Genomic DNA, 23,022 nt, shown 5'->3' with positions numbered 1-23,022 from the left:
TGACATTTTATGCCTTACTCTACTATGACTTTTTTTTTATACATTTTATGCCTTACTATACTATGAAATTTTTTGCCTTACTATACTATGACTTTCTTTTTTTGACATTTTATGCCTTACTGTACTATGACTTTTTTTTTTACATTTTATGCCTTACTATACTGTGACATTTTTTGCCTTACTATACTATGACTTTTTTTTGACATTTTATGCCTTACTGTACTATGACTTTTTTTTTGACATTTTATGCCTTACTATACTATGACTTGTTTTTGACATTTTATGCCTTACTATACTATGACTTCATTTTTATTTTTTTTACATTTTATGCCTAACTGTAGTATAGCGTTCTTTTGACTCACTATACCAGAATTTCCATGTTTTTTATTGTTTGCTTGTTCAGTTTACCTGCAATTTATGATTATTTTCTATAATAAAATAAGTGAAAAATGGGACTTATACTTACAGCCCAAGGTGATCAATTCAGAGTGTTTATTTAATCATTAGAAGCCAAAGATTTAGTTTACTCACATATGAGTAAAACATTTATCTTCAATCTATCATCAAAATAGTTGACAGTTTACTTTCTGTTGATGGACTAATAAAATTATTGAGTAATTATTTCAGTGTTAAATGTACAAGCTGACCACCACCTCTATTTTCCCTCTAATTAGTCACAAATGAGTTCATTAATTCTTGGTTCTGTGACAGTAATGTTACCAAAATATACATTTAATGTAAAAACATCAGAGGTTGAACTGTATCAACAGCCTACAGAGAGTTTGACTGTCTAGCAGAATATTGATGCAGGTGAAGTGATGATCTGCACTTTGTTCCTCTGTCTCTCTGCAGCACTGCAGTTGTTCCCCTCTCAGGCTGTAGGCGGTGCTGCTGAGGCCTTTCACAGCCTGCTGAGGATTCTGGGACCTGAAGCTGCCATCGAGTCTGTGATCAGGGCGGTCAGCCTCTCACAGGACACATAACTGACGTTTACGAGTTATACGAAGTTAATGGATTAGCAGCACATAAGGGCTTTATTTTTGATATTTTCTGAATATTTGCATAATTTTTTACTTTAGACGTGCAAATAAAGTAAACACACAGACGAGTAAACACAGAGCAATGGTTTAGTCTCTTAGAAATCTTTATTCAATAGAAAGAGCACGGCTGTGACGGCTGTAACAGCAGAGCTCATTGGTCAAAATCTACAAAAATAAATAATTTAAATACAAAATGCTAGACAGCAGTGTCGCCTTTGTATTTTCAAATAGTTTCTTCTCTCAGCTATTTACACACACGCAGTTATTAGGAGTCCGTGGTATCACAGTGCTGTGATGTTTCTGCAGGTCAACGCTCAGGCAGCAGGCAGAGGCAAACCGGCCAATTAGACTCCAGCTCACCTGTCGCACCTTCATCTCTCTGTGAGGACAGAGGTCTGGACAAAGTTCTTTTTCTCAAGATTACAAAACAAAAAAGTTGTTCTCCACAGTCTCCTCCAGCCCAAGTTTGTTGCCGTCTTGTATTTTAGTTTCATTGTCGCATTGAATCCTTGACAATCGCTCAAAAACCCACAAGGTTGTTTAACAACACTTACATTTGAAGAGATTTACAGAATCCTTGAAGGTTTTTTATTTATCTGGATAAAAAAAAATATTACACCGCACCATAAAGAAGATTTTTTTTTGCGAACTTTCAACTTTATTTTCTTAAAAAGATGAAAGCTAGAAATTACCCATATCCTAGTGAATGCAATGTGAACCAAAATTAGAAACTCAACTCAAGGTTCACTTACTCTGTTGTTCTGGTGCTTTACACACAATAATGATACACAGTCATAATCAGACTGCATTTACTCTGTTGTCATGGAAATCCTTGACCTAGAGAAGAGCAGCTGATAAAAGAATCTCAACCAAAGATCCAGTTACAGGCTTTGCTCTCAGAAAGTGGGCGTTGAGTTGAGATTTTTGTCAAATTCGGTTTCCAAGATCCAGACTGAGACATCGAGCTAAACAAAATTAGAAAAAAGGATGTTTATTTAGTCAAAATTTCTGGATCATGAAACAGGTCAAAAATCTTTTATCTGGCTGTCAGCAGAATATTTTTCATCCAGATTGTTGTTAATACTTTCAGAACAGTTGGTGACATGTTGATTAACAACCTTCTGGGTTTTTCAGATTGTCAATGATTCATCTCTAAGAAAAACAGATGCGTCAAACACGTTCATGTCATGTGGGAGTTACTGTATTAAAAAAAACATCCCTCCCTAGACAGTGCTATCTTGAAGAGCTGCAACAATTAATCAATTAGTCGATCAACAGAATATTAATTACAACTATTTTGATAATCAATTCGACATTTCGCTAGCAAAAATCCTAAAAATTCTCAGGTTTCAGCTTCTCACATGTCTGGATCTTTGTCGCACATAAAGAAAACTGGCTTTTGTTCTGTTGATCAAATACAACAAGCAATCACCTACTTTTGTGAGACTATATAGACAAAAGGCTTAATCAATAATGAAAATAATTGTTAGTTGCAGCCGTACTGTCTTGTGTGTAATTTTTATTTTGAACCACACAGACGTGAAAACGTTTCAACTTGCGGAAAGAAAGTTTGTGGTTGAAACGTTGTCGTATAGAATGAAAGTAAGATTGATAATGAGCATCGTTACCTAGCACCTATTTTTGATTGTAAATAGTTTACCAACCTACTAACTCTGACACGCAACAATATAATACCAAAAAAAAAATCTAACAGAGGCCAAAGTCCTGCTGTTAAAGATAAATAAATGCTGCTTGAATGGTTTTAGTGTTAAATTGTTAATGCACAGTGAACCCTCTCAGAAAGTTAAAAAAAAAAAAAAAGCAATTTGTCCATTTCTACCTTCTATAAATCCCACATGACATGAACGCAGCTTCAACTCTGATCTAAATGTCATGAGAATATATGAGACTAACTGCAGCGGAGTTTTCTCATGATCACACTGATGAGATTTAAAAAAAAAAAAAACTAAATCAGGATCTAATTTTACAGCTGAGACACGTCATGTTGACTTGTGTCCAGACCTCGGCTTTCTCACTCAGAGACGACGCTACAACTGGAGACCCTCCTCCCTCTAACTCCCATGAGCCTCTGCTGCCTCGCCATGCTGCCTGTCGCGTCTTCATTTCAACAGTTAGAACGATCAGTGGTTGGTTCAGTTCACTGCTGTTCACTCTCCAGCCTTTCACTCGCCCATCTCCCACACAAACAGGCAGCTAGACGTCAGTTAGAAAGGGATTGGTTAAAGGTCAAACTGTGTTTGATGGTGTTGGTCTTCCGATTGATCTCTGGATTTAAACCTTTAGTGTTTAGATTTAACAGAACCACTGACCATGTCACCCTGCTGATGTCACAGTGATGTTGACCTGCTGCAGTTGTTCATCATCAGCTGACAAGTTTCCAGAAAACACACCTGACGCTGGGAGCAAAGTGGAGTGTTCAGGATTTTCTGTCGTCTGAGGTTTTTAGTCTTGTAGTGTGATTTGTTTTCAGACGTTTGATTGGCTGATGAGGTCGTGGAGGCTGGAGAGTGAACACTGTAAACAGTGGAACTGAAGTCAAGTGTTACCAGTTTATCTGAAGCTTCAGTGACGCTGCTGGTGTAAGAGGACGATGAGGTCACAAAGTTTGTCCTTGATGACAAAAAAGACTTAATCTGGACCTGAAAAGACTCCAGTCAACATTCTGCTGATGGAGACCAACAGCTGTAGTCACCAAACTGGGGACAAGTCTGAACTCCAGGTGACGTCACGGTCCTCAGAAACCTCGCAGCGCCCCTGAGTGTGTAGAGCTTCGGTTCGGATCATTAGGCGTTCGAGGTACTGAGCGTTCACGGCTGCGTCCACAGCAGCTCAGATTTTGTCTCAGATCTCAGCTGTGAATGCAACCTGTAACAAAGTGAGTTTTCTACACACACACACACACACATGCACACACACACACACACATGCACACACACCACCCCATCATCCAGTCCTACCAGAACATTTAGGCACCAAGACAAACACAACAAACACACAACAAGCCTCTTATGGCACGAAAACCAGCGGAGCAGCAGCAAGAAGCTCGGCCTGTCTGAAGAGGACTACGCTCTGTTACCCAGAAGCCCTTGCTATGGTGAGTCACACAGGTCTACAACAGACTGGGCATGCTGTGTGTCCCTGTTCCATTAGTCATTTCTTTTGACCCCTATTATAATTAACTCCTGCTTCACTTTAACAGTTACATTAGTCCGTTCAGTCAAATCACCCTGAAGTCAGAAAGGGGACGTACTGTCACTGTGTAGATGATGATAAGATACAGAGTAATCAGACTCTAAAGGAAGGTGATGTTTCACTTTGTTGTCTGGTGGTCGTTACCATAACGACTTTTCCATTGTGCATCAGTGTTTCTATTGTCTGTGAATTCATAGATCGGAGGTTGAACTCTGACCCGTGAGTCCACAGCAAACTCACACTTCAAATTGTGGTTTTAGGCTTCAACTGAATGGGACAAATATTCTCTAGGTCCAAGTGTAATGTAACCGTACCTTTACAAAGCTGCAAATCACCAGGTTAGTGAAAGAGGGAATTTTAGACAACTACTGAAATGCGACCGTTTCAACCTCCAACAGAAAAGATTGAATCTAGTTCCGACAACAAAAAGAGTTAAAATCATTTCTTCAACACAAACGTGGGATTTCTGTCAGAAAAAAGCAGCGGGACACAAAATGTTTAGCTTGAGGAAATCTACAAGCTGCTCAGTCAGAGGTCCCAGCTTAAAGGGTCAGTTTACTCTAGTTAATAAAATATATACATCTAATTAAAACTAATGCTTTTTTTTTTTTTTTTTTTTTTAAAGTTCAACAGCAACTTCTCTTTTCAGAATTTGGTTCATGGAAACTATTTCCTACCCAAGAGATGGTTCCAATCAACGCTGTTTCCACTGTGTTGTGGATCATCCAGGCTAACAGAGACACTGTCTCTGAAAAGAGATGTTGCTGCTGAAAATTAAATGCTAATATAACAAACTCCCTTAAATGAAACCAAAACTATCTGACGAGAGATTTCACTAGGTCGAAGAGAGAAACTTGTATTTGGTTAAACTGACCCTTTAATGACACTAAACTTTCCTCCATCGACCTTCAACACACAATTTCTCTAAGCCCCCATTGGTGTCTTCAGTTTTCTGTCAGGAACCTAAACACATTCAATTAACTGCCACGTGTGACGAGGAAAAGCTGAAAATTCTCACATTTAAGAAGCTGAAAGCAACAAATTCTTACTAGAAAAATGACTGAAACAATTAGTAGATCATCATCAAAATTGTCGCCACTTAATTTCCTGCCAACCAACGACTCGTTACAGCCTTAGTCTCGTTAATTAAATAGTTGTGAGTTGGTCAGTGTGATGAGTCGGACTGAAAACCTCTGCTTTAAAACCTCTGGCCGCAGACATCGAATGAAAGCAAAGAATTATGGGTACAAGAACCATCTCAACTTCTCCATCCAGCTGCTGAGACGGTATGGTGATCAGATCCACTATGGCGGCTTGATAACCAGTGTTTCTGTTACCATAGTGATGCTTCAGTGGACAACCTGGATAGACAACCTACCCCCACCCCCCACCCCCAGTACATTCAGGAAATGACATCATACGTACATCACAGCCCAACAACGTTTTCTGTCCTTCACTTCTATTTTTTCTCTTTGTCAGAAGCGTTGCCAACGAGAACAAGAAGAGTCAGAGACTGTTGCCATGACTACCGCATCAGTCCTCATCAGGAGGTTAAAGGAAAGAAACAAGTCTGTCTTATAACAATACTCAGGTGTCCGTAGATACTGTTTTTTGTGCTGTAATCATCCGTCCTGATCATACTGTCCATTAAGAGACGTGGTCATGATGTGGGACTAAATCCACAGTCCTCGTTCTGTGTTAAAATACACTCCAAGTTTATATGAGGCTTCAGCTGTCTGAGTCCAGACGGATCAAAAAGATATTTTCCCAAGTTTCACTCGAAATTCCCACTTTATGTTACTGTCCCTTCAGTGAAGAAGATTTATACCCAAGAACTGTAACTCGAAGGTTACAGGAAATATTTTACCCAAAATAAAACACTACTGTCCTTCAACCCCTTTGACTCTAGTTATAGCACCCGTCTCCTTGGAAAGGAAACACTTTTTAAATTTTATAACCAAAAAGTCCCACTGAGTGTAAGAGATACTGAAGCACAAACTTGTTAGAAATGGAAGTTAATATTTTTGTTTTACTGTGTGAAAAGCTGAATTTTCTTTAAAAAGTTACCAACCTAATTTGTGTAAACTCAGACGGCTGAGGCCTCGAGAAGGACGACTGTGGAGTTTGTCCCCCACCCTCATTGAAAGTGCATTAGGAAGGGATCTCTTAATGGCAAGAATGACCAGGTGAGATTATTACAGCAAACCTGTTGCAACATACATACGGGGAACTGATCCTTTAATCCCCTTGTTTGTCACCAAAGGAAAGAACAAAGCTCCCTGCAAGTTAAGCTCTCTAATGAATATGCGTCGTGACAGAACAGGTAGGTGATAGTAGGATTCACCTTCGGACAGGAGCGAGAAGTCGGGCCGCCACGACGTCACAAAAGCTCTAAGGGTAACAAAAATGACCTGGAAGTCGTTTAAACGTCTGGTGATTTAGTGGCGACTTCCTGGAGATTTTATTTTTGCTGAGCAGCAGCTGTAGCAGGAACCAGAGGGCGATACCTGTCAACATGAGCTGAGTGAGGAGGAGAAAGTGCTGCAGTGAATAAACAGCTCTGTTCTTGAAGTGATTCTAGACCTCTGGGATCAACATGGCGTCTCTCCTCTCCGTTTGAGGCATCAGCATGGCGTCGGTTAGTCCTCGTCCTCAGGGTCACCCGGCTCTGCTTGGGCTTTCACACAGGGTGGAAGAGCAGTGTGCAGTCCTCTCTCTCTGCAGCTGTGAAGATGCCCGGGAGCGGCGGCAGAGACCCCTTTGGCAAGGCACCACCAGTCCGCAAGTAGCAGGAGACGATCCTCTGGTCCAGGCGCAGCTGGCGGGGGATGCTGTCGAACGGCTTCGGGTCCAGATCCAGGATGGAGACCGAGTAGGAGAAAGCAGGAGGTCTGGAGGAGAGGAAGTCTCTGAGCCGCCTCTGACTGGAGAGACTGGAGGAGGAGGGTGAAGAAGAGTCTCACCAATTCATCCATTGTTAAGTTTGTGGCAGTTAAAGAGACTCTTCCTTCTGAGTGACCAACATCAAGAATAAACTCTTACCCTTCATCATCCTCCTTTTCTTCATTGCTGGGCACCAGGGCCACCATGATGGAGCAGTCCTTGGCTGTCATGGCGACACGATACTGATGAACCTGAAGTGAAAACATGCAGGAGTTAGACGTGCTATGATCTACAGACCGAGCAGAGACAGTGAAGGCATCACATACATGTATGAACTGCGTAAGACGAGTGTTCAGACGCCTCATTTAATAAATGATTCACAAATGAATGAACACTAGATGGTGACTTCCCTGTATGACATTTCTCATTATCAGTTCCCATGAGCCTCTGCAGCCACGACTAGGGAGAAGACTCCAACCAGAGCTGCAACATCAGACTACAAGAATATTCAGGACTCGTCGTCGCTGCACCACAGCTACCGAACTGAACCAGAGCCCAAAACTGACAGGATGTTTGCTACAGCAGTTCTCTCTGGGCCACATACTTCTACTTCTCTTAGAAAGTTGTTATGGACACAGTCTTTGTTTCATTTTCAGTGACGCAGATTTTTTTTTTTTCTCAGCTCAGTAACTGGGTTTCCAGCACAACAAAATGCTAATGTGATTTTCTATCCACCGCCATTATTGCTTACATTAGGAGTTGGTTTGTGGAGATAAACAGATGGTGGTGCTAATTTTCCAGTTGGGTACATTAACCCTTTAAAATACACCGTCCCGTGTGTTGGACATTTTGGCCTTGGTAGTTCTGCTGTAGGTGTGTCTACATCTGTACTGGGCAAATAACACTTTGTTTGAAATATTAAAGTTTTATTTTAGGATCAGCTGATGATAGAGCGGGTTCAGACTTGCAGCTCCAAAGCTATTTTCCGAACAACAGGCACTACTACAGGTCTTGTTTTACCTTTTCTGTGCCAAAAAATAAATAAAAATAGGTGAGGCAAAAAACATTTCTACCATGTTTGTCAGTATCTCTTATACTCATCCTGACTTTAAGAGTTTCCTCTCAAAGGAAACCAGTGTTGTGACTGTAATCAAAAGGATTGAAGAACAGTAACCTTTTTATTTTGGGTACATTATTTTCAGGCTTGTGTTCAAGGCGTAACAAGTTGACTAAATTAAAAGGAGCGCCAGCAAAAGCTCAAACGGTGAAAAACAATGTAGAAAGCATGATGGCAATATGGCATTTGTCTGTTTCATGTATTAATGTGAGGAACGTTACAGTCTCTCATCACTCCACACGGATCTGACTTCACCTACTGCCAGTTCTCGTCTCTTCAGTCAAACACTTCATGTGCATCATGATTTATTCGGAAAATATGTCTTTTGTAATGTGTTGCATTGTTCATTTATCAAGACATCAACTATTCTAACTCAGCCAAGCGAGAAAACTTTCCACTTTTTTTATGCGCAAATAAAAACAGGTGGATGGAAAACCAGTCAGTGTTTGTACTGATGATTTGAGCAGAGTTAAAATGTTCCAACAGAGAGTCAGCTGACACTGTGGGAGAAATGTAACAGCAGGAAACTTGGACCAGACACAGTTTCCGGCTCTCTGTGTGACTCAGTGCGACTGGGATAATTGGGAAAATGTTAAATCAGCCTAACCTTGGCGACGGCGTACTCCACAGAGCCGTCATCATCAGTCGGACATTTCTGCAGCTTCTCCATGAAGGCCTCGTTGTACGGCCCGTCTATCTGATGATGGGTTCTGGCACAGACACAGACAGGAAGCGAGGTCAGAGACCAGATGATCACCGAGATCAATCTACACAGTTTTCTTCTGGTGCGCGTTAACTGAGTGCTACCTCTCCTTGGGGAAGTCCTGCAGGTGTTGCTCCACTCGGCGGTACAAAGGATGAAGTCCCTCAATGTCCAACGTGTCCAACATTTGAGTCTGAAGAATCCTGAACAAAACAGTGTCGCTGGGTAAACCCTGAGAGCCTGCACACACACACGGACAGACAGACAGACAGGTGTTCAGAGGAGGGAGGTCATCATTTCTGGTCTCGTCAAACAGCTTCAGGTCAGAATTCTGGACAATGAACTGTTTAAAATCAAGATGAGTATTTAATGTCTCAAAAACAAGAACAAATGTTTTTGGTTTCATATGTTTACATAATCAGATTCTTATGTCGTGAGCAAAATGTTTGTGCTGAAAAGAGTCATGTGCTTCTTTCAAACCACAAGCTTTTCTGAAGGAGGCTGCTGCACAAGAAAACCCTTTGTCAGAGAGGAAAGAGACAAACAGGCTGCAGATAGATCTGTTCGACTGATCTACAGACACTCAGAATTCACACCAGAAAAACTAGTATTACTTGTGCCTTATGGTCTTTTGCAAAGACAAACTAGTCAAGTTTCAGGAAATATGGTCACAACTGCCACTTCCTGAGCTACAAGATTCAATACCAGCCTCAAGTGTTTTTACAGAGCATTATGATGTCGCAGTGAAGTTTACCTTCGACCATTTGGCTATAAAATGTCATCAATTCATAGTTTTATCCTATTAGACATTTGTGTTAAATTGTGTCATAACTGGCATATGAGGGGTCAAAGTGACCTTTGACCTGTGACCATCAAAACCTAATCAGATCATCCTTGAGTCCGAGTTAGTGTTTCTACCAAAATTTGAAGAAATTCCCTCAAGGAAACTGGAAAACCGAATGCCTGAAGCCGCAGCTGTCACCAGGAGTGTGAAAACACTACATGTAATCATACATGTGGTTTATAACACCAACGCTGCAGATAAAATAAAAATGATTTTTTTTTCAAAATGTCAAGTTTATTCAGTTTACAAACCAAGAAGACAACAACAAATAATCACAGAATTTGGAGATTTTTCTTTTTTTCTTTTAAATGACTGGAAACAACTGAGTTTCAAAATAGTTGCCAATTAATTTTCTGTCAATTAACTAATGGATTAATCGCCGCAGCTTTAATAAGGACAATAAATGAACGTAGTTACAAGTTTTTCATTGAGGGATTCGAGGGCTTAAGGACAGAGTGTCATAGGATGTACAGACTAAGGCCAATTTGTGATATTGGGAAATATAAATAAAACTGACTTGACTAGCTGAGCAGAGCTTAAAGCTCTATTAAAAGACCTGGCTGGACACAGAAAGAAAACAGATTGGTAGACAGGCAGGTTCTGACCGTGGCGAATCCTCTCCTTGTTGAAAAGACTGGCTTCACAGAAGCTCCGCCCTTCTCCTCGTCTGTCCGTCACCAGACCTCCATCTCCTCCTCCACCACTCAGCAGGGCGTTCACCAGGACCTAGAGAGAGAGAGAGAGAGACAGAGAGAGACAGAGAGAGACAGAGAGAGACAGAGAGAGAGAGACAGAGAGAGACAGAGAGAGACAGAGATTTGATCACGAGTGTCTGATACATTCAATACAGCACCTGGTTAATATGCTCTCTGCCCTGAAACTGCAACATGAACAGAATTTGATCCGTTGGTGAATCCTGCTGTTGGTATCGGTACGTTCTTAGTTTATTGCCCAGAATACAAATACATACTTATTTTTCATCAGGACACTTTTGTATATATCCATTGATGCTTGTGTGTTTGTGTGGATTTACCTGGATGAAGTCGTTCAGGACAGCTTTGCCAGTCATGTGACTGTTGATTCTGTTGTTTCCGTACATGAAGTACGGTCTGAGATGATGAAGCAGAGAGTTCAGGTCCAACGAGTCGTCACTGCCTTCTTTACTGCTGTAAATACACTGACCACCCTAAAAACACACAGACAGGTCACAGGCTGATAAGTGAAATAATCATAATTTTCTAATGCTGTTGAATTTATTTATTTTTTAAAATACTTGATTCTGAATTTCTATAGCTTTGACACATTTGAAGATGAATTTTTCAGAAAATCTCTCACAGAAATATCCTGAAAAACAGAATTATCTGGTTCACAGTGAAAAGGCGGAACCAGAACTAAACTAAAAAGAGATGAAGTGTGGAGAAATCTGGTTTACTGTTATGTCAAAGTATCCATCTGTAGTTGTGTTTTGAGTCCAGGCAATAATAGAAATACTCTTCATACCTATTCAATGTGTCGTAAAAATTACATCAGCACACTGTAACACTGCAGAGTGGTGCGCCTTGAGTTCATGCTTCCTGCTCATATCATTCTGCTAATCTGTCCACTCCGAGATGCTCCATGTGTTTATTTGTTTTTGATTTGACGGAAGCATCGATCGTTCAGAGAAAAGTCACATATTTCAAATACCCACTCTGAGTAACTAGAACTACCGCCTCAAGGTTGTATGACCCCACCAACCAGTCAAGATGGAGTTTACATCCATGTTTAAAAACCTAGGCAGGGGAGGACCCGGCTGTTTTGGTGCCCTGGGCAAAACCTTTTACCAGGAGCCTTTCACCTGAAACAGGTATTGCTTGCTGTAATCATTCCTCCTGTCCGTACTGACTTAGAGCTTCTTACCTAATGTGCTTTCAATGTAAAAGATGGGGGACAAAGTTCACAGTCTATAATCTGTGCAAAAATGTGTTTTTTTAAGTTCATCTGAAGCAATTATGAAACTCAGACAGCCATCGGAGTAAGACTTGGTAAGACAGTGTTTCCACACTAAGCCGAGGCGGAGGTAGTAATAATACACTTAAATTATGCTTTTCTTTATTTTCTGTCATCTATATAATGTTACAATGTTGGCTGTCCATATTAAACGTGGCCAAAGTTTCATATGATGAAGTAAACTGTGGCTGAAAGACTAAAGCCACAAGCAAAGTTTGTGTTATAATGGTCATATAGGCACAAATTGTGAACCAATCCTTTAAACCTGTAGTTGTATTGATCGACCGTGTTGCTAACGGAGCTGGATGTTGTGACACAAGCACACAACGCACAAAGCTTTCACATTATAGGTGTAGACAGATAGACAGGTGTGGCTGTGGTTGTGTCTCACCTTGAAGATTTTGAAGTTGTTCTGAGGTTCTTCTATCAGGTGTCTGATGGCAAAGTGCATTCTCTGTCTGTTCCTGAGCAACACAAGAGAAACCAGGGAACATAATGTTCAGCAGCAGAACAGTACAGCAGCTTTATTATCAGTAGCTGAATCTGCACTGTGGAGTTGGGAGTAACAGTGAAGAAAATGTTGAGTCTGCAGTGTTATATATATTGGGCTGGATTATACTTAAAGGTGTTTCACTCCCATATTGTCTCAAACAACTACAAGATGTGCAGGTTTACATCACCAGCTGCACTGGACCATAACTAACAAATATTAGAAACATGTCAAAGAACATTTTAAATGTCACCGTCAGTAATCTCACCCTGAGAACAGGTCTAAAGGACAGTACAGACTGCGTGACTTCCATTTTCCATTGGCTACCTAGAGAGAAAGAGGGAGAGAGGGAGAATACAAACAAATGAAAGACAAAATGTCAAAGAGAGACAGAAGAAAGTTTGTAGTTCTGTAGCTGTACAGTAGTATTGTTCTGTATTGCAGCTATAGCCTTATGTGGCTGTACTGTAGTCCTTCAGTTATTCAAGTTTTCAACAGGAGGCGATCAGCTGGAAGGAAGACGTCTCACTTGGATTTGTTGGAATTACAAAAACAGTCGGTCCACACGTGGTTGTACAGTGATGTTCCAGAGCGGAGCTTCTTCAGAATTAATCTTTGTTCAAACATCGGCTTGCAGAGAGCACACAAACCTGACAAGTGTAGTTGCACTGTAGTTGTTCTGTATTTTTGTTTTGTGTGTACTTTACAGTGGTTGGTTGTAGTTACCTTGTAGTGTTGGTGCATGCAGAAGCGACACACTTTGGTCTTGATGTCTTTGCTGACATGTTTGGAGGACGGCAGGAAGCCACATTTAGGCTGAAATCACACCACAGAGAACAAAAAACAGCAGCTGAGTAACACAGTCATGCTCATGTGACTCCTCAGTATTTCTGGGAGACAGTGATGACATTCACAGGCAAACATTTCTGGAACTGTTGCTGCTTATCAGGAGGAAGAACATCATTTTAAACAAATGCAAGATATGGAGTTTTATTACTGAGCTGAAACTGGAATGAAAATCAGTTTTAAAACTAATGTTGGATATAATTTTAATAAATTAACTTCTAGGACTTATTCTAGGACTTCTAGGAATAATTATTCCCTGAAATAATGCCAGTGCTACTATTACATTGAAAAACAATCTTTGTATGTGTGTGTACCTTGATCTCGATGCAGAGTGGAGGAGTGTGTGTTGGCTGGTGAAGGGCTGGACATGTCAGGTTGGGCAGACAGAGAGCACAGCCGCTGTAGATGTCCATCACCTTATCACACCGCCATGCTGACACACACACAGACAGACACACACACACACACGCAGAAGCACAGAAAGAAAGAATGTGAGAATTTGCTGCATTTCCTGAATATCTTTGGGCGAGTCTTTTTGGACTATTGTTTGAAGGTTCTTCCTTTAGACAAACGTTCTGTTGACGCCTTTAAAAGGTTGAAGACTCACTTATTCAAACAGACCTTTGTCTCACCTGTTGTTTGTAATTTTGTGTTTTTAATGTCTTTCTGTGTCCAATATTGTATTGTTTGTTTTCTTTTACTTTTATGACGTCATCTTTAATAATTTTACTTATGTGAAGCACTTTGGGACGTTGTTGTTGTTGTTGAGCTAAGCTGAGCCAACTGCTGGCTCTAGCTTCATATTAACCGTACAGACACTGAGCGGCATCGATCCATTTCTCCAATTCTTGGCTGGAAAGCTAATATGCTTATTTCCCAAAATGTCAAACTAATCATTTCTCAGATTTCAATATTAAACACTACCCACAGAAATAAATAAACTCATTCTTACCTGGTCTTTGATGCTGAACTTTGATTGACAGCTGTCGTACAAACTCTAGCGGCAGTTTGACAACTTCCTGTGGAGAAGATGAAGTCAGTTGGTTGGTGAACAGAACATGTCCACCATCATTGAGCCAACAGCTTCAATGAAACCCTGATATAATATTATCTTTCTTATTGTACAGATACTAACAATCAGTCATCCTTAAGCACCAAATACTGATTTAAAATTATTTCATTACTGTGTCTTAAGTGCAGTCCACATGTACAAACACCAGACCACCTGTTAGGAACCTTCTCTAGCAGTTGAAGGAAAAATTAAAATGTTAAATCCAACTTCCAGCTTAGAATTAAAATTAAAATTAGGCACCATGTGACTTGGAGAATGTTGTTCATGTGCTAAAACCCTGCAGGCTTCAACAATATAACTCACTGTTTCTAGGAATTTGTGACGCCAGAAAACTATTTTTTTTTCACCCAGCTCTGAATAGATTATATATTCCAACTGGATCACACTATGCTTAAAGACAACCCCTCGATTTCAACAGTGGGGGTAAAATTAGTCCACCAAAAATGTTGATCAGTGACTGAACAAAAGCTGAATAAAGTCTGCAGTGGTGGCAGCAAAAAGACTCATGAGGTTGTGATCTTTTCCTGCTTCTGTCTTTAGGACATTGTTATCTGAAATGGTTTCTACCATTCAAATGGAAAGGAGTCATTTCTGGAAACTACAGAGGGCTGTATCAGAATCTGAATATTTGATTTTTCATTACTCCACCAAACCTGTGTATTTTATTTTGTCATGTGTCCGTGGTTTTTGCTTTTCATCATCTGTAGGTATTGTTTCATTTTTAGAAACACTCAATATTATAGCAGATGTTGTTTTTAAATGTGCGGTTTTAAAAAGAGACGATTTTGAGCCTTGTGTAAAACTGTCCATCACGAGTCCGACAACGTTATACAATGCTGATCAGTTAAGCACTCTTTTAATGTTTTGTAAGGTTAAAAAAACTTAGATAAAGACAAGAGCGATAAAAGATGAAAAAACATAAACATACTGAATGACAGCAAACAGTGCCTTACCCCACTGTGGATGAACTTCTCTCCCAGCAGGCTGCTCATCACATTAGAGCTGAAGTCAACAATGTTCTGGATCTGCCTGAAGGCCTGCTCTGCTGTCTGGTGGACAAACACACAGAGACGCAGGCACGTAAACACATAGGTAAAACGCAGGTTACAACCTGCTCTGAGACCTGATATCATATGTTGACAGAGCAGTGGAGTTATTTACCCACTCACAAAGACATAGAGAACACCGCAAAGTCATCTCAGTACCTGTCTTCACTATAACAACAACTGTCGTGCTCATGACAGGTGTTTCCATAGTGACATAAACAGTCCAACACTCAGAGCTTTGGAGACAGGATTAAGGATAAAGACGTCATCTTTCGACAAAATGAGCGTGAAAAATAGTGAAAGGAATGGCCATAGAGATAATCTTTATTTATAGAGTACTTTTTTAAACCCACAGTACAAAGTGCCTCACAGATGGACGCAGCTCTTCAGATCACATTACAGGTTGTGAACATTAATTAGGCTGCTGCTAGAAACCGTAGTGTTGACATCTTTAAGTTATTATAGTCTTTAGTTACTTGCAAATGCTGAAAACCAAACCTCACAAGATTCAATAAGATCACGTGGATTCAATACTGGATTTGAACTGGATAAAATAGTATCAAACCACGTTCATATTGGTTCACTCTAGGTTTTCCACATGAACATGATGGTGACATGATTGATATAAACTGCGTATGAAGCAAAATAAAATCTGTCAGTATAATGCAACACAGTTCAACAGCAGCACAAACTGTTTTTAACAAAACGTTTTAATAAAAAGAACATTATACCCTTCATGAATGTAGGAGTTATTGCAGGACTGTATTAGACTGCATTAGCAAAGTGACCATAATAAAGAGGCGATTTACATTTACTCATTTGGCAAATTTTATCCAAAGCTATATAGGTGAGTGAGGGACAACACTAAAGCAGTGGGCAATTAAGTCAATCTTTTTAAAAAAGAAGACAGGATTTCCTCCAAAGTTAGGGGATTAATACTGCTTTGTGAAATGGGCGAGTGTGGATTATAGATTAATTCTAAATATTGACACGTTTTCCTTCTGTGTCTACAAAAAAACATATAAAAATAAACCAACAACTACATCAGAAAACCTTAATAACTCTGATTTGGCTGTTGTCTGTTAGTCCTGATATTAAAAGTCCTCAATCAAATTCAGAGTGATAACAGCAGATGAGCAGCCAGTAAATTTGAATTTGAGGGATGGGTGGGGCAACACACTGGTTAACACTGGGATCAGGGACTGTGCCTTCAAGCTTATAATCTGACCAGGATGTAAAATCAACTGCTGTTCCACTGACAATGAATTGAGCTCTTAGTAAATGGAGCCTTGTACTATTGCACTGAGCCATCACACTAAATTAATGTCTGTACTGCAGCCTTGCTGACAGGTATGAACCAGAAGTTAAACCTCACCTACAGTTCATGTAACTGTCTGTTTTCTCCTCTCAGTCATCGATCGAACAGCCTGACAATCATTGTCAGGATGATTGACAGTTCTTGTTTTCACTCCGTCATCAACAGCAATCGCTTGTTGACATCTGACTGACTAACTGTAAAACCAGTTTAACACCACCGCCTGCGTGTGCATACTGGGAACAGTGTAAAACCATGACACTGTTTGCAGTCAAATGTTTGATTTGATTTGATAAAGTGTTGTTACTTTATTTAATAAATAGCTGGAGACTTCATAAATAAGTATATGGGCGGGTGTTGTTTGATGATTTGACAAAGACACAGTTATCACTTGTTATGTTGTGTATGTCGTCTATGCTCTGCAGCATATGGGCTTTTTAACCTGTTACACAGTTTTAGCTTTAAGTCCCAGGTATGAGGTATCAGTGATCAGGGACTTGCTGCAGCTGAGAATTCAAGTTTAAAGATTTGTCATTTAACGGCTCGCTTTGCTGTAACAGGTCTTCTGACAGCAGCCATGGGGGAAATCCAATTGTTGAACTGCTCAAACTGCAGACCAAAATGTTTGACCTGTCAGACTGTCGACCGACTGGGACACCTCTGTAGCACTAATGGTTAAGGCACATACCACATAACCACAACATCCACAGTTAACCTCCAAGCTGGGGGATCTGTGTTGCATGTCATACCCTTCTCTATCCCCACACTTCCTGTCTGTATCTCTATAACAATTATCAAATAAAGAAAAACTTTTTTTTTTTTTTAAAACAATAATTGAAAAAAGAACCCAACAGATTATTTGAGAGTTGTTCATGCAACTGCTTTAACACTGAACATCAAAAAACAAACTAAGGACAGCCAATTTGTTTGTAATTGGACCCAATTCTAAAATAAGTGTGAGTGAAAATCCGCCCTAATCTGTACAGTGTCTGTCGTAATCAACAAGCCAACATTAACTCAAAAGTCGTTTCACATATCAACTCCATACAATGTCTGGAAAATCAGGTCTGGACATTGTCTAGAGTTGCCCTTTCACACATGCAACACAAAAGTAGAGATTGTCCGGGTGACACGTGTTCTCACCTACTGGATATAGTTATTTAAGGCGAGGTGTGGCAGCTGGGTGAAGCATGCGGGAGAAATGACAGACATGTCATCCACAGGCCCACTCACTGACTGAATTCTACAGACAATGAGTATTCACACATTGGCTCAATCGGACATTATATGGACTTTACACTGGCAGGGTAAAGTCTGTTTAATGTTGGATTCAACTGATTTGAACATACAGCTCCTTTAGGTAATGTCTAGAAAAGTTCAGGGTTGCACTGCATGTGAGAAAGCAGATGAGGTGTAAACGTTCCTGTGTCACATGTTCGGCATCAAGATGTTCTTACTGAGCAGTAATTTGTTTCAGCTTCAAACACACAGAGAAACTCATATTTACCTGTGGTGGGTTTTCAGAGTCCTCTGCTGGATACTTGAGCAGACGGAGAACTCTGGAAATCTGGAAGGAGAGAACAGAGAAAAGATCAGGGGAGCCTCATTAAAACACAGGACTCACAGCTGAACAACTGAGCAGGGTTAGTCCACAAGTCTCCAGCAGAGTCTTCAGCGAAATTGAAATTGCTGATACAGTTTTCCCACTGTGCATTGGGAAGAGTAAATCAATTCTGCAAAGTCTAAGGCAAATCATGGAAAAATGACTGAAAACATTTGTCTACTGAGTTGGGACAAGTGTCCCTGTCAAAAGAACTTACAAACACAATATAGTGGTTACAATACACTGCAATGAATTCTTCTGTCAGCACTAGGGTGAGATTCAGTAAAGGAAATCCATATACCTGAGAATGTGTTGACAGAACAGATATCAGGAGATTTTCGCAGCAAGTATCTGTGCCCACATTAAACCACAAGGTTTTTCCTACACAGAAAATTAAGAGGCAGCTGCCTGCGTCAAATTTTGTGTCACCTCCAGCTCTCGACAAATTTCTTCATGAAAAACACTACTTACTAAGAACGCTTCACTCACTGGATTTCTGTCATTTGTAACTGCAATTGCAGCATACGCTGAGGTGGTGGCACTGTATCGTAATCAGCACAGTGCACTGGGAAACGCACTGCCAAGACTACCAAAGAGGAAGAATTTTTCCTCAAGGTTTTCCTCCTATGAGCGTCAGTTTTTTTCCCTATAGCAGGAGTATGTCAGGCAGTGGCACCCTGATATTTCATGGTTTTTCATACAGGTGAACACTGTTTACTTTGCATCCAAGCACATCCAATTTCTTAAAAAGGTTTCCTAAAATTACTTTACACACCAATCAACAATAACTTTAAGGTGAGTTCACTAGGAGAACAATAACGAGAGCATGTGAAACAGTGCAGACATCACCTTATTATTACAGGCAGTATAAAAGTCATAATTAACGTTATCGATGTGATGGAGAGGATCAGATTCATAGAGCAAGACAGGATGTGTAGTCAAAGCAAGGGTATTCAGTTGCCAAGTCACTAGTACCAACACAAATCCAGATGTCTGTGTGATTTTAACATCACTCTATTCATCTTCTCCAAAACACTTTAAACTACCTGATTTTAGGATTTACATGAACTCCTGAATTACATTGTTTGTAAAAAAAAAAAAGTGTTTGAGTCAGGTGAAGGCAGGTACGCATGCATATGTGTGCACATGAACCAGATTGCTCAGAAAATCAGGTTTTGCAGGAGACCAGGCGAAGTGTAGCTGCAGCTGTAGCCTGGTCACTATAAAAATCCATATTTTTTTGAATGGATGCTGCAGTGAGAGGTTTTACAAACATTTTCTCCAAGCCTGTGTTCAAGATATGTTGTTTTGTCCAACTAACAGTCCAAAATTTTTAGTAGTACAATTTACTGTCATGTATGACATGAAAAGCAGCAACTCATCACATCTGGTTTCAGCTTCTCTCAGAGGCTGCAACCAGAAAATATTTGGCATCTTTGTTTGAAAAATAACTGTAACGATTAACCAGTCACGGAAATAATGGACGATTTACTTTCTTTCAGTGGACTAATTGATTAATCTTTGCAGCTCTAAACACACAACTCAATTAACGCCCACTCCTAGAAAACAAAATGTGACTAATACATCGCTAAATCCATTCCTTGCTGGTTACAACACTGCTGATGTGATGCCATGCCCTCTTAACTCGCCGATTGCTCAATAACAACACGATCAGAACAATCCTGTGAATGAGACTTTCCCACAGTCTGTCACACAGAGAGGGGGGGATTTGGGAGGCACGGTGGTACCACCCTGTCAACCCAGCGTCTACCAGCACAGATTAACCTACATGGAAGTAAACTCGGAGAAGACTTGACGAGCAGCCCGGTACAGTGTCTCTATCTCCTGGATGGGAAACCTGCTAACGGCTAAATTAGCTCCCCATTAGCTCCTCAGGAATTTATATTTTATGACTTAAATCTACACAGTCAGTGTGTGACTCTGTCTGGGCATAAATATACATGCAATTTTTCATCACTTGAGCGGGGATTTAACGTTGTTTCTTCCGTGTAACGATATTTTTCATTAGATTGACTGATCAGAACTCTTAGCAGCTGGCTAGCAAAGCTGGCTAAGGTAGCGGACACAGGCTAACGGTAACGGCGGTAAATAAAACCATGGCAGTTGACATTTCAGTCTTCAGTCAAATTCCCCAGACATTTACTACAAAGTTTCCATGGGCAGCAGCGCCAAGCTGAAGCTTATTTAGAGTTAGAAAAGTGTGAGTCAGACGGTTTGTGTCCTCCTGAATTTGGATTAGCTTCGTGTTAGCCTAGCTGACTCACCTGTACGTGTGAGACCACCAGGCTCTTGTTTCCTTCTCCGTGATACTTCCAGTCGTTTTCATCCATTTTGTCCAGCTCCATCACGTCAACGACAACAAGCCAAGCTCCTGTTAACGACCAGACAGTGGCACACGACGGCACGGCAGCAGACAAGTACTCCAACTGGTACTACTGGCAGTTGATCAGACGCACTACAGTACCGACTACCGCTGCTGCCCGGCCCCGGATGACAAAACCACTTACCAAAATACTACTTCCGATTTTGACTTTCAAAACAAAAGTCCCAGTGGGCGTACATTAAAACTGTAAAGGTAAAAAAGGTGTTACAGATGAAATTAGTTCAAGCAAGTAAATTCGCAATTCAACAAGAAAAAAAATAATATTACGGAAAATATTATTTCAAAAGGCACTCCAGAGGATCCTGGCTCTTCGTATTAACAAAAGGCTGTGGTTAGTTCCCTCATATAGCTTGAATGTTATCATTTCTATACGAAATGTCTTTGTATTTGGACTATCTTACAGTCTTTCTCATTTAAACATGTCATTGTGAAGACAGAGTCTGCATAGTGCATTATGTATTGTTAAAACGAGCAATATTAGTGTAGGATGTGGTAATTGTACGAGAAAAAGTCATATAATTTGAGAATAAAATCAGTTTTGAGGAAAATGCTGTAATCTTAGAAAAAACGTTATGATATGAGAATAAAGTCATTGTTGTATTTACAAAAAGGAATTAGTACCTATATAGATAGATACAAAGATAGATTGCGGTAGAGAAAGAGTACTTTATTAATCCCAAAGGTAGATTGCTGTGTTACAACAGCTACTTCACGTGTCACACAAAAACAAATGAGGTAGGTTAAAAAAAAAAAAGGCGAAAACTTAAAAAATTAACAACAATTATATTGTATACAATTAATAAAACAGACTAAAGAAAATATGAAGATATCGAATGCTTTGTTTTGTTTTACTGATTTTATTTCAAAGCCTTTTCAGAGTTATTCGGGTTAACTGTCTAGTTTGATTAGCTCCCTCATTGACAGGATGATGCCCTAATGTCCCGCCTACTCAGCTGTGATTGGCCAGAGCACGTAGAACCAGATGACAGGTGGGGCAGGGGGTGGGTCCATGTATTTTTGACAACTTTATGACTGACGTGAGATGATCGAGCAGAAGTGGAAACGGTTAGTAGCTCATGTGGTTCATGAGTAACACCTGCATGTATATGAGAATGAGCTGCGGGAATGGAAAAACACAACTAAAGCGTTATGATTTGATTAGAACTTATTCAAACTACCTGTGAACAACCTGAGCATTTCCATTTTATGATATAACATCCATATACTTCACGTCAATCCAGAGGGAAATATTGTATTTTTTACTTTCCGATACATCTATTAAACTGCTTAAGTAACTATTTACTTAACAAATTAAATACAAAACCTGTGATTTCTTTTACATAAGAAAAAGATCTGAATATTTCCTCCAACCCCACCAGGAAATATCAAACTCTCCTTTATTGGAACTTTACATACAAGTACAGTTTCAGTTCTCAACTGTGAGTCACTGTCACTTAAGAAACTGGATGGTCAAACATACAATGGTCTGTGACTCATTTGACTAAGAAGTTTGGAAATGTTTTACAGTATGAAATGTTTTTGTTATAAATTTAATTTCACTTGATTTGTTTGACTATAATAAATTAACAAATGTCACTCTAATTCCCTTAGACTATTGAGAAAAGAGGTACACTCTAATATTCTTACAGATTTGAGACCACTCTGTATTTGAGGAATCTGAAGCAGCTTACCAACAAATATAATAGTTAAAAAAAACTTTTCTAGATAAAGTTTTAACAGTTTTACCTCAGCAAGCTGGGAAGAAAAATATATTCTATGAAAATGAGGCTGCAGTTCTTATCTGATTCCACATCAGGACAAAAAGGTGATTTTTAAAATGTATATTTGTAAGTTTGTTATTCTTGACAAAAAAAAAAGGTCAAATTCGGATTATAATACGTGTGGGTTCGGTCAGAGATGTTATTGCAGGTTTTTTGGGTTTCTTTACAGAGCTCCAGTTTAACGATGTAAAGTTGCACCAACTTGAATGTCACAATTGTGTAACTAATACATTTAAACAAAGATCTGACAATTAAAATGATCTTTTTTAGTATCTCAAAGAAAATATTTTTATTTACTTTTCATGTATGTCTTCCTGACAGGAATGCGCTTCAGTGCCGTTCAGTGAGTTAAACACTACTCTGACTGCTTACATAACATTCTTTGATGAGAAAAACATTATGCATTAATCAGTTTCATCATGAGGTGGTGGACTACCAAGAGACAGATTCCTGCAAAATATGCTGCCTCATTGCACACGTGTCAAAAAGCATGCGGATGCCACACTGTCATGTTGTCCTGTGTTGTGTTATGTTTACGTTTTTAAAATACATTAGCTGATAAATAATTATGAGAAACTTTTTCAGCTTTCAAAACCCGACCCGTGCCTCAGAAAGCCATCATCTGTCCGGATTTAAGATTAGTTCAGGCCTGAAGAGAAATCCACACAGCAGCTCA

At 39.8% G+C, this 23,022-nt stretch overlaps 2 protein-coding genes across 2 annotated transcripts in view; one reads left to right on the top strand and one right to left on the bottom strand.

Moving 5' to 3' along the window:
* The window catches only part of cenpp (centromere protein P), a 92,560-nt gene extending 91,326 nt beyond the window's left edge, over positions 1-1,234 (top strand). The window contains exon 9 of the mRNA XM_023416105.2: positions 853-1,234. Coding sequence (XP_023271873.1) covers positions 853-983 — 131 coding nt within the window. The 3' untranslated portion in view covers positions 984-1,234. The remainder of the gene's footprint in view (positions 1-852) is intronic.
* ippk (inositol 1,3,4,5,6-pentakisphosphate 2-kinase) lies at positions 1,127-20,658 on the bottom strand. Its single transcript, XM_023416102.2, has 14 exons — positions 20,447-20,658; positions 18,066-18,125; positions 15,151-15,246; positions 14,078-14,144; positions 13,440-13,558; positions 13,006-13,095; positions 12,548-12,606; positions 12,181-12,253; positions 10,834-10,986; positions 10,406-10,526; positions 9,061-9,196; positions 8,861-8,963; positions 7,296-7,387; positions 1,127-7,186 (listed from the first exon to the last, which is right to left on the bottom strand). Exons 1-14 carry the CDS (start codon positions 20,525-20,527, stop codon positions 6,934-6,936), a joined length of 1,503 nt encoding a protein of 500 aa, XP_023271870.1. The 5' UTR covers positions 20,528-20,658; the 3' UTR covers positions 1,127-6,933.
* Between the last annotated feature and the right edge of the window lie 2,364 nt (positions 20,659-23,022).

The sequence above is a fragment of the Seriola lalandi genome, unplaced genomic scaffold, assembly GCF_002814215.2.
Source record: "Seriola lalandi dorsalis isolate HSWRI2012SDOR001 ecotype SW California unplaced genomic scaffold, Sedor1 jcf7180002054561, whole genome shotgun sequence".
NCBI classification, from domain to species: Eukaryota; Metazoa; Chordata; class Actinopteri; order Carangiformes; family Carangidae; genus Seriola; species Seriola lalandi.
Note: the sequence above shows the minus strand (reverse complement) of the source record. Positions and strands in the feature narration are given on the sequence as shown.